The 12,263-nt window shown below is 42.8% G+C and overlaps 1 protein-coding gene across 2 annotated transcripts in view; it reads left to right on the forward strand.

The window, feature by feature from the left end:
• The first annotated feature begins 11,832 nt into the window (after positions 1 to 11,832).
• The window catches only part of EPG5 (ectopic P-granules 5 autophagy tethering factor), a 108,737-nt gene continuing 108,306 nt past the window's right edge, over positions 11,833 to 12,263 (forward strand). For both annotated transcript variants that reach the window (XM_046671552.1, XM_046671553.1), the window contains exon 1: positions 11,833 to 11,944. In XM_046671552.1, coding sequence (XP_046527508.1) covers positions 11,882 to 11,944 — 63 coding nt within the window. In that variant the 5' untranslated portion in view covers positions 11,833 to 11,881. The remainder of the gene's footprint in view (positions 11,945 to 12,263) is intronic.

Here is a 12,263-nt window from a genome sequence, read left to right on the forward strand (position 1 = left end):
TAAAATACCCCATCCTCTAACTACATGTAACTTTCTGACCTACAAAAACAAATAGTGGTCTTTACAACCAGTCATCATTTCTTCTTCATTTCATAAGCCTCCTTCTTTCTTGTGGAAAGAGGTAAGGCCCATGTTAGAGGCAGAGCAGGAACATGGGAAATCCGTAACTTGAGATTCATAGGTGAAACTCGCTCTCTACAACACCATGGACGTGATGGATCATGGGTGGGTAGGGGTTGGCAGCTCCAAGAATTTCCTTTTGTTTTCCCCTCTTTTTTTCCTGCCCTCACCTGTTTGCATAAAGCACATATTCTAGTTGCTGAATGATAGCATTTGACTCAATGACTCTAGTTCCTCAGAGCCCAAGAATCTGCTGTTTGAGTGCAAGATGCTAATGCCAACACATTTACTTTTCTCTCATTTCACTGGCGTTCCTTAGTGTCAGTGCCAGCTCAATGAAGAGGGGCTCAACATATATGTGTATAATTGACTGAATTTAAGAGAATTTTAAAGAAGAGAGTCACCTGAGTTAATAACTTAGTTAAGCAACTTATCACAACATTTAAAATAATTTGAATGAAGCTTTGGAATTGAAATTTAAATAGGAAGGTTTAGGAATTTGCAATTTGTTCCGAGTTGTTGGTTTTAGCTGCTATTCCTATTTTTAATTCTAACATGTTTAAGTAAATAGAGATTACAACGTTGAATTTAAAAATATGTGTATCAAAAAATGTAAATACATGTATTATTTACCATAAAGCAATACTATTATCATCACATTCCGTTTTTCATTGCTTGAAATACCCATTCCTCATCATTTGTTTTCCTGGGCCAAACACACTTGCTCTTTCTCCTTGAATACACTCTCAAGGCAGGAGTGGGTTCAACATGAATGGTTCATTCAAATGAAATTTCTGTGTTGTTTTCTTTCAGAAAACAAAGCTTTTTCCAGCTGGTGCTTCTATGGCATGGAAGGAGGCACTCAGAGCAGCAGAATCTGTAGAAATTATGTCGATGATCATGAAGACTTTCAAGTGAACCCTTGCTATAATTTTTTGATATTTTAAATTTATAGTAGATGTTTAGTTCAACTTAAGCTAGTAGAGTTCTGCAGTTTTTTAAAGTTGACAAATTGCCCCCGACTGAAGAATTATCCTTTCCCATTCAGTTACTAAAGTTGTGAATGAATCGTGTTTTCTACTGGATCCAGGAAAGTCTTTGGATTCAGAGCCTTGACTTCTGAGGGTCAGGGGTCAGGGTCAGAGGCCCCTGAGCCATCAACCTGCAGAAGCTCCTCTGGCTTCAGGGCAGCATGACTATGGAATTTCCACGGCGCCACACATTCTCAGTGGTCCAAGATTTAAAATTACCTTCCTTTTTGGGTGGAAGACTTAGAAGCCATCTGATTGCACTTTCTCATTTTACAGATGAGAAAATGAGGCCCAGATGTGTGAAATCAATTTCCTTACAGTTCTTCCAGCTGATTAGGGACAGAATCAGAACTAGAGTGCCAGCTCATCCCCATAGCACCATTCTTCTAAGCCTTCCCGAGGCTGTGATGCTCATGTTGAAATTTAAGACGCCCAATGTTTTTGCCAGCATCTTTTCAGTTGGGAAAATTACCAGGGTTGAAATGTCAGATTTATTTTTATATGGCTCACTGTGTATACTGAACTACCAAGCACTATATTTAGTCTAATCTAAGAAGCCACTAATTGTAAAACATGTCATTGTTTTATGTACCCCTAAGAAAGTTGGGTGCGGGAGTTGACAATTAACGTGTGACAGTTAACGGCCAAGCCCATCTGAATTTGAGATGCTAAAGTGTAGGGGGAAAAAAATACATCCTAGAACCAATGAAATATGGTGTTTTCTCTATTCTTGAAGAGAATTTTAGAGTTAAAAAGCCAGTCCTCAATCCTGCGTCTTTGCAGAGAATCTTTCCCTTCCTAGATCTTGGAATCTTAAAGTGTTAATCTTACCCTTTCTCAAATACTTGGGTCTTCCTTTTGACACTCACAAACAGTGAGGAGACCGTGTACTTTTTGTGCAACATTCACACACAGTGAGAAAATGGTCCATTTTAGTCAATGACAAGTTAAACCAGCACTGGCACTTATTTGGTATGTTGTAAAGTGCTGTTACCACAAACAGCAAATATTTTCCTGACCTGCTCTGTGCATAGCTTACCCAGAATTACGGACAAGTTGATTGAAAGAAGATTGATTATTCCCTCCTTTTAATGTAAGGCGCTGCCAAAAGTGGCAGCTTCTTGTTATGACAGAGAACTTGCATCAGTTGGATATCCTTTTGAGAAAGTGAAGTTTACAAAGGGCCATTGACTTCCCCAAACTGAACAGGCTCAGGAAATTTTCCTTCGAACTCAGAACATTCTGTTTTTAAGTATTTTATTTATTGTTGGCACTTCCTCAGGGATTTCACTTTTCTCCCTATTGGTCAGTGTGATTGATGTAAAAGTGTTTTCTGAACCGAAAATATTTGTATTTTATTGCTCTTTCAGTTTGATATGAAGCAAAAATAAAAGTTCTTGGTGAGTTGGGATTTATTTTGCATTTTTGTGTTAACCACATCTCTTTTCCAAGCTCTATTTTACCCCTTGTCACATTTGCTATTGTTAGATTACAGAAGGACAAACTGCTGGTCAGGGAGGCCTAGCAGAAACTGGTGCAGTACCACCACTTCCTACTTATCCTTCAAGTGTCAACTGCAAGGTCACTTCCTCAGGGAGGTACCATCCCTGTCTCCACACTAGGTTGGATCCCACTGCTGTATCTTTCCCTCCTCCCACATTTTCCTTGTTATTATGTGATTCACTCTTAAAATTAATTGTTCAAGGTCTGGCTTCCATCCTAGACCATAACCTCCATGAGAGCAGGAACCCTGTCTCTTCCTTCCCCTGCTGTATCCCCGAGACCTGATGCACAGTAGTAAATATGAAAGAATTAGTGGCCTGGAAGAGAACATAGCTAGAGAAACAGCCAGTTGAAGGAGAAATAATAGGTGTAAAGGGAATAAAGTCAGTCAAATAAGTATACATGTTAAATTTAGTAAATATGAGCTACTCTGCAAACTGTTGGTATGTTAATTTGGGTTCAATCAGAAGCAGACCCTGAGTTAAGGATTTAAGTGCAGGTACTTTTTCTGGGAGGTGATCCCAGAAAGCGCCAGTATGGAAGTGGGGAAGTGAGATGGAGAAGGGAAGAAAAGCAAAAAAGCAGGTATTATTAAGCAAGTACCACTGTGGTCAACTGGAGCATAAGCCTGTGGGGGCTCCTGGGAAACCGTGGGACACGTCTCTCAGAGATGGCTCACCTGAAGGGAGGGAGTGCCCCGATGTTCATTCACCAATTCCCATCACTCGTGGGTTGAAGGCTGCTCCTAGGAGGCATTAATTCCTTGGCATTTCTGGCCTGCCGTGAACATTGGCAGAGTGGGTTCCGGCAGCCTGAGCGAGTCCTCAGGAGGGATTCGGTTCCTGGCCGTTGGAAACCGAACTGGTGGTTGAGGAAATGGCAGGCACTGAGAGGATGCAGATGGGGCCTTGACAGTGCTGACCTCTGCACAGCTCAGATCCGCCTGAGCTTCACGTGAATTGTACTCCACCCTGTCACTACTTCTTCAAGTCCCAAGTTCCAAAACACACATACACACACATGGTCCTGCGTCCATAATTGATATTTATCATCTCCTTCCTCTACCACCCTGTTATGGGTTGAATTGTGTCCCCCCAAATTCATATGTTGAAGTCCCAACCTTTAGTACCTCAGAATGTGACTGTGTTTAGAGATAGGGCCTTTAAAAAAGATTTTATTTTTCCTTTTTCTACCCAAAGCCCCGTGGTACATAGTTGTGTATTTTTAGTTGTGGGTCCTTCTAGCTGTGGCATGTGGGATGCCACCTCAGCATGGCCTGTCGAGTGGTGCCATGTCTGCGCCCAGGATCCGAACTGGCGAAACCCCGGGCCACCGAAGCAGAGCACGTGAACCCAACCACTTGGCCACAGGGCCGGCCCATAGAGATATGGCCTTTAAAGAGGTGATTAAGTTGAAGTGAGGCCATTGAGATGAGGCCGTAATCCAGTCCAACTGGTGTCCTTATAAGAAGAGGAAGAGATACCAGGAGTGGGCATGCATAAAGGGATGACATGCAAAGAGGCAACAATGGGGCAGCCATCTAACACGAGGAAAGAGGCCCAGAGGAAACCAACCCTGCCAGCACCTTGACCCTGGACTTTCAGCCTCCAGAACTGCAAGAAAATTAATTTCTGTTGTTTAAGCCGGGTGTTTAAGTCTGTGGTATTTTGCTATGGCAGCCCTAGCAAACCAATACACACACATTCTAGATACCCTTCACACTTGGCTCGTTCTTCTTCTTGTCTAGGTTGCTTGATGGGTGGGGTAACGCAGATCCTCAACCCTAAGAGGTCTTAGCCCTTGGTTATCAGGCTCTTGTCAGATCCTGTTTGCTGAAATTGCCAATTTATGTTTATCATCAGGCGAGACAACATCAAGAGGCACCCCAGTGAAACTCCTGAGTTCCAGATGTATTCCTCCCTCCCCTAATCTTTGCCCCCTTTTCCTCATGGTAATCACCTAGTCCTGCAGGATAGTTACTCTTTTCTTTCCTTGCTGGTCTGCTGGCATGGAACCCCTGAATGACCAGGCATCAGCCATAATTTTAGTGGAAACTTTTCTATGTACCCTGATTGATGTTTCCCCTACCAACCACCTTGAGACAGGCACTCTAGTCCAGCAGAGCCTGAAGTTGAGGAATGGGAGTGCAAATTTCCCAAGTGGGTTAATGCAAGCTATGGAGACAGAGGCCACCTTTACCTCTTGGCTCCCAAACCTGTGTTTTCTATCTATTGGAGTCAGAACGTATTGTGGCCATGTAAGCACCATATAATATCTCATCTTTAAGACCAGCACCCCAGCCATGAAAAGTATTCTCAACCTCCTGCACCTTTAAGAGACCATTCCAATATTCTATCAGGACAGCAGCTTCTAGGTGATGTGGTATATAGTAGACAAAGTAGACCCGTGGACATTTGTCCATTGTTATACCACCTTCACTGTAAAGTGGATCTCTTGGTATAAGGCATGCATTCTTAGTGGGGGCAGTATTGCTCCCAAGACAGTGAAATTTGTTCTTGATGGGCAAAGCAAATCTTACTCTTCTTGTGTCTAAAGCACAGATATACATACAGTGCATAAACAGAGAAACAGTATATCTGTGGTATTAAAATTTCATGGGAGTAGCAATTAGGAAAAAAATGCCTAAAAAGCCTCCTTAGGGGAGTGGTAATGAAAACAATTTGATAAACACTGGTCTAACATAATGTCATGTGGAATTTCATGATACTCTGTTAGCCTTTGGATACTGTTGCTACCAGTAGAAAAGGAGAATCTATTCTTGGAATCAATCCTCGTAGAGATGAATCTCTGCTCCTTCCAGAGTAGACAGAGTTGGATGGAATCAATTTGCCACCAAGTGGCTGGTGGGTCTCCTTGAGGGATGGTCACATGTTTGGGGCTCAGCTTCAGCCTCTGGGGGCTGACTGGTCAGACATTGAGCAGTAATTGCTAGATCAGGCTGGGTAAGCTGGGGCCCCTGTAGAGTCTTTATCCCTGCCACCATGGCCACTCTGTTCATGAGCCCACTGAGGAAACACTGGGGTGGCCAAGGACAGAGTCTGGCTGGACTCCACTGGATGAGACATCCTAGTCACTTGGCTGTCCTGCATATCCTCTGATGGATACTCTCTTGTGGGCACTGATGTATGATAAAGATTTGCACATTTTGTTGCCTATTCCTTTGTGTTCAGTCTTCTAATCTTATTCCCTGATCAACCAATGAAGTCAGCCACCCCTGCCTGGGAGTCTATGTATATATTTACCTTGGGCTCCTCCTCCCTTCCCACCAAGTTGGTGACCAGCTGTGTTACTTGACGCACTGCCCACTGGGAATACTTCTCTTCACCACTATTTTTCACAGTCCCTCCTGAGTGGGGCTGTAGTGTGGCAGCAGTCCGCATATAGACTCACAACTATTAACATATAGAGCTGACCCATTCTTGAAGCGGGCCTCAGTTTTTTTGCTCTTCTCCGTCAGTTGGCTTGAGGGAAACCTCCTATGAGGTCACAGGTATGAGCTGAAGGAGAAGCACAGGTGCACAGAGGAAGGCGATAATGGTGTCTGCATCGTCTGTTTGTGTGACGTATTTGGCTTTCCCGTTGTGTCCCATCTGATCCAGAATGTACCATTTCCATCGTATGATGGATTGTTGATGTGCCAGCCTGACTCAGGGGGTCTGACGAAAGCTCAAATAGTTTAGTAGTAACATTGTTTCATATTCATGGTTCCCTTATAATTTTACAAAATGTAAGTCTTTAAATGCTGGCATAGACACTTTCTGGCTTTCTTTTTATTTTACTTTTTTTTTTTTTTTGAGAAAGATTAGCCCTGAGCTAACATCTGCCACCAATCCTCCTTTTTTTTGGTGAGGAAGATTGGCCCTGAGCTAACATCTGTGCCCCTCTTCCTCTACTTTATATGTGGGACACCTGCCACAGCATGGCTTGATAAGCGGTGCCATTTCTGCACCCAGGATCCAAACTGGTGAACCCCCAGCCACCAAAGCGGAACGTGTGGATTTAACCACTGTGCCACCAGGCTGGCCCGTCTGGCTTTCTTAATAGTCTCTACTGACCTAAGCTGGTAATTTTCTTCAGTGTGCCAACAGCAGTCAATAGCAACCAACCTACTCTATGGCTCCTATAACTACCTTTGACCACATATCTCTCAAATGCTAGTGATGCTGCACGAGCCTTTCCCCCTGAATCACCACAGATGAGGCCTCCAATTGTGATGCTTCAGCTCAGAGGTTATCACCATTCCACTTCCATAAGCACTGAGATCTTTACTGCCACCTGGTTGGGAAGGGATGTAATCCAGAATCCCATCCTGACATCTGAGGACCATTTCTGATCCTAACTGTCTTAGTCTGGGTTCCCAGAAAGAGGCCCAGTGACTGACAAGGATTTGAGATCAAGCAGTTTCTTTAGGAGGTCAACCCAGAGAACATCAGCAGTAAAATGGGAAGTGAAAAAGGGAAGAGAAGGAAGCGAATGAAGAGTGTGCTATTAAGCAAGTTGCCGCTGCGGGAAATGAGCTGAATCCCACCGGGGACAGTGGGAAATAGCGGAGAACACATATCTCGGAGGTATTCCACCCCAGGTGTGAGGGAGCGGAACATTTGTATTAGTTTACGAAACTTGCTGTAATAAACTATCACAGACTGGGGGGCTGAAACAACAGAAATGTATTGTCTCAAGTCGTAGAGGCCAGAAGCCCCAAATCAAGGTGTCAGCAGGGTTGGTTCCTTCTAAGGGCTGTGAAGGAGGGATACAATCTAGGCCTTTCTGCTTGCCTTGTAGATAGCCGTCTTCCCTCTATGCGTGTCTCTGTGTATCGTCTTTTTATAAAGACATCAGTTATACTGGATAAGGGCCCACCCTTATGACCCCATTTTAACTTGATTACTTCTCTAGAGACCCTATCTCCAAGTAAGGACACATTCTGAAGTATTGGGTGTTAGGACTTCAACATAGGAATTTTTGGGGATACAATTCATCCCTTAACTGTATTTATATGCCGACTCCCATCTGTCACTGGTGGAGGGGTGCTGTCAGTTTAGGGGAGTGTGCTCTTTCCCTGGCACCTTCGGCCTGTTACACATGGGGCCGAAAGGGGCCCTGAGGCAAAGAGGTGACAGTTTGAATTTGGGTCTGCACACTCAGAAATGATAAGTGCCAAGGGGATAGGAGTGGGACACCAGCACTGTCTGATGCTTTGGGGGTGTAAATAACTGTTCCTATGACTCATTTAACTTTTTTTTTTATAGTGGGGAAGAATATGAGAGGAGAAATGATAGAAAAGCTTTATATATCTTGTTTCCTGTGGAAGCAAAAGTCTGTTAATAGAAGAGTCCTGTCTATATAAGAGTCTTTTTAAAAAATATAGGCTGGATATTTTTGGCACTTACTTGCACTGCCTGCTAATTGTCTCAAGAAACTGAAATAATTTAGAAGTAACATAATTTCTTTATAATTAGAAAAGTGTATTTAGTAATCATGAATGATGAAATAATTAATACCTGATACAGAGAGATGTACAGGAAGTAATTAACTGTAGAATGAATGACTTCTCTAAATCATGTCAAAGGAGGTTTCACCAATGAGGAAGTGCCACCAGATGGCGACACAGACTCTGGAATCTAATTTCGTAAGGGCTTTTAAGAAAGGTCCACCCAGGGCTCATTCCTGAGTTCAGCAACTTTCACTGAACCCCTGTTATGACGAGCACTGTTCCAGATGCTGGCTGACTTAGGAATCATGGTCATGTTAAATTTTGCAATGCCCTAATATAATACGTGAATTATACTCCTGTTATGGATGCTGGGTTCTTGTTTTTAATGGATTGGGATTTTTCTCATGAGATTAAAAATAATTTTAAATTCTGAAAGCTGCAGTGAAAATTAATATAACCCATTAGAGAGAAATTTGGCAAATATTTTTTAAAATTAAAAATGAGACTGTCTTGGTCTTAGCAGCATATTTTCAAGTGCCATGTCTGATTGGGCAAGGGAAACAAGAGAAAAAATAAACACATGGGACTACATCCAACTAAAAAGCTCTGCACAGCAAAGAAAACCATAAACAAAATGAAAAGACAAGCTAACAATTGTGAGAAGATATTTGCAAACCATCTATCTGATACGGGGTTAATATCCAAAATATGTAAAGAACTCATACATCTCAACAACATAAAAACTAACAACCTAATTAAAAAATGGGCAAAAGATCTGAACAGACATTTCTCCAAAGAAGATATACAGATGGCAAACAGGCACATGAAAAGATTCAACATCACTAATTATCAGCAAAATGCAAATCAAAACTACAATGAGATATCATCTCAAGACAGGAAACAAGAAGTGTTGGAGAGGATGTGGAGAGAAGGGAACCCTCACACACTGCTGGTGGGAGTGCAAATTGGTGCAGCCACTATGGAAAATAGTATGGAGAGTCCTCAAAAAATTAAGAATAGCAATCTAGCTATTCCACTGCTGGGTATTTATCCAAAGAACATGAAAACATGAATGCATAAAGATATATGCATCTCTATGTTCATCATAGCATTATTCACAATAGCCAAGACTTGGAAGCAACCTAGGTGTCCATCAAGGGACGAATAGATAAAGAAGATGTGGTATACACACACAATGGAATACTACTCAGCCATAACAAAGGATGAAATCTGGCCATTTGTGACAAGATGTATGGAACTTGAGGGTATTATGCTAAACAAAATAAGTCAGAGGGAGAAAGTCAAATACTGTATGATCTCACTCATAAATAAAACATAACAACAACAACAAACAAACACAGAGAGACAGAGATTGGATTGGTGGTTACCAGAGGGGAAGTGGGGAGAGAGGAAGACAAAAGGGGTGATTAGACACATGTGTATGCTGATGGATTGTAATTAGTCTTTGGGTGGTGAACATGATGTAATCTACACAGAAATCGAAATGTAATGATGTGCACCTAAAATTTGTATGTTATAAACCAATGTTACCACATGAAAAAAATAATAAAATAAAAATGGAGTAGAAAAAAAAGAGAACGTCTTTCTGATTAGCAATTCCGCATTTATCTTATAGAAGTACACATGCACAAAAATATTTAAGTATGGTCATTTGTAAGCATTGTATTTAATAGTGAAAAACTGGAAACAACTTAATGGCTAACAGAAGTCTGTTTAAATGAAGTTATGGAATATTTAATTAAGGGGAAAATGAAGTGGAGCTATCTGTCCTTACAAGGAAATATCTCCAAGATTTATGAATTAAAAGGTCAGGCAATACATACATAGACACTGCGTATTTAAGAGTGTGATATTTGTACACAGGTAGAAAAAGTCTGAAAGGATGCACACTGAACTGTTCATAATGGTTAACTCTAGCGAGAGGAGTGTTAACTTTTTATTATATGTACGTCTATGTTGTTTGCAGATATATTTAAGACTATTACGTTAATACTATTATAGAAGTTTTTGAAGGAGAGAAAAAAATATATAAACCTAATACCCAACAGTCAACACTGTGACTATCGTGAATAATCCAGTATCTTTTAAATGAAATATTTCTGATATTTATCTTGGCCCCAATGTATAAATATAAAGTGTTGTCAACATGAGGAGAGTAAGCCTGGCTGCCTATCTTAAAAGTCCATTTACTGTAAAACTGTATTGGCTCAAATCCCAGCTCCACCATTTACTAGCTGTGTCACCTTAGGCAAATAATTCAACTTCTCCGAGCCATAGTCTCCTGTCTATAAAATGAGAACAATAAAATTATTGACTTTGTAGGGTTGTTAGGAGAATTAAATGAGTTATTATGTGAGGAGTACTAGAACAGCTCCTGGCTGATAGTAAGAGCTCAGAAAATGGCGACTATTACTGCCTAGGGATCAGTGGTAGCAAACCTTTCACTGACAATTTGACCAGCGATTAACCCCAGGGTATACAAAGTGTATGTACATTCTGAGTAGCTTGATAACTTTTTTTTGTTGTTGAGAATTTGGGATCAAAATACATGAAATGATTTTATGCAATCAATTAGCCCCTAAGTAATACACTGTGCAGACTGTATCTCTGAAGCCCTTTCCATCTCTCATGCCATATTCCTTGATTTTTCATGGTGAGTTATGCTACCAGTGAGTAGATAGTCTTTTTTTCCCTCTCATACATGTCATCTCAACCATCTTACCCCGTCATCAGACAAAACAACTCACATTCGTTCATTCGATTAATCAAATATTTATTGAGTAGCTACTAAGTCCTGGCCGGTGTTCTAGAAGCCCTTGGGAGGCCTCAGGTAATAAAACAAAGAAGCTGCCCTTGACGATCTTACATTCTAGGCGGGTTGAAAGATACAAACACAAAAGTGAATTACACAGCATTTTAAGACATAACTCAGTGCTTTGGGAAAAAGAAACTGAAGAGCTGGGAAAGGGAGATGGGAGTAACTTTTTCACATCTAGAAGTTTTAAATGAAGCAAGGTGTGTAAAATCCGTACTAAGAATACTTTTATGGGTCTTACTTGTCTTACTGCTTTGTTGTCTGCCCTTTTCGGGGCAGCTGTCTCTTTCCTGCCTGGGAATCTGTATAGTAATGATAGTATGGACATGCCTGCCGCTACCAGCCACCTTTCAGGAATAGCCCATTTAATCTTCATTACACTCGAAAAGGCCAGTATCATCATCCTCCTTTACAAAAGAGGAAACCGAAGCGCACATCTCGAAGGACATCAAGTTTTCTCCTTGAGCCAAAGCAGATTTAGGCTAACTGCCTGAGTCTGGTTATCTAAAGGTCAAAACAAGATTGACAAGCACCTCTCCCCGGACCTTCAAGCCAAGGTGGGTGACGCGAGCGAGCTCACCCGGGATCCAGACTGAGCTCGGCTCATAGGGCCCGAGAGACGGACGGGACCAGTCACCGGAGCGTCACTGCTCCGATCAGGTGGAATCGGTGCGCCGGGCGAAGCCTGGAGGCCCCGCGCGCCCCGGCCAGGGGGTGGGGCCTGGCGTAAGTGGGCGGGGCCACCATCCTCCAGGGAGATGGCCTCCCTGAGTGGTTTGTCCTACGTTGCGGCCCGTAGAGGCCCCGAGTTGCCTCCCCTTCTCCAGGAGTGGTGGAGACCCGATCATGTGACACTCCGGAGGCCGGAACTGGGCAGGTTGTGGGACGCTCAGGATTCTGACAAAAACAAACGGCGACTGTTCCGCCGCAGGGTCTATGGCCGAGGCGGTGAAGCCCCCGCGCCGGGCCAAGGCCAAGGCCAGCCGGACTAAAACCAAGGTAAGGGTACCCCACCCCAACCCCTCCCGAGGCCGGGCCGGGTGCGCTCTGTCTCCCTTTTTCTCTCGTTGGCCCCTCCAGCCAGCTCTACCCATCCCCTGACCCTTCTTGTCCTCTGCCCCCCGCTTCCCAGTTCTTTGATCCCACCGCGCAGTGACACCAGTTCTGTTCCTCTATTCCTCCTCCACGTTCCCCCAACAGACTTTGTCAGGAGCCCATCTTGTTCTTTTTTCTCCTCTGACCTCACTGGGCTCTTCCTTTTCTCCTCCCTTCTTGACTTTCCTCACCTGGGTTTGCATTCCTGCCGTGGAGCAGATTT

Source organism: Equus quagga, chromosome 9 (genome assembly GCF_021613505.1).
Source record: "Equus quagga isolate Etosha38 chromosome 9, UCLA_HA_Equagga_1.0, whole genome shotgun sequence".
NCBI lineage: Eukaryota > Metazoa > Chordata > Mammalia > Perissodactyla > Equidae > Equus > Equus quagga.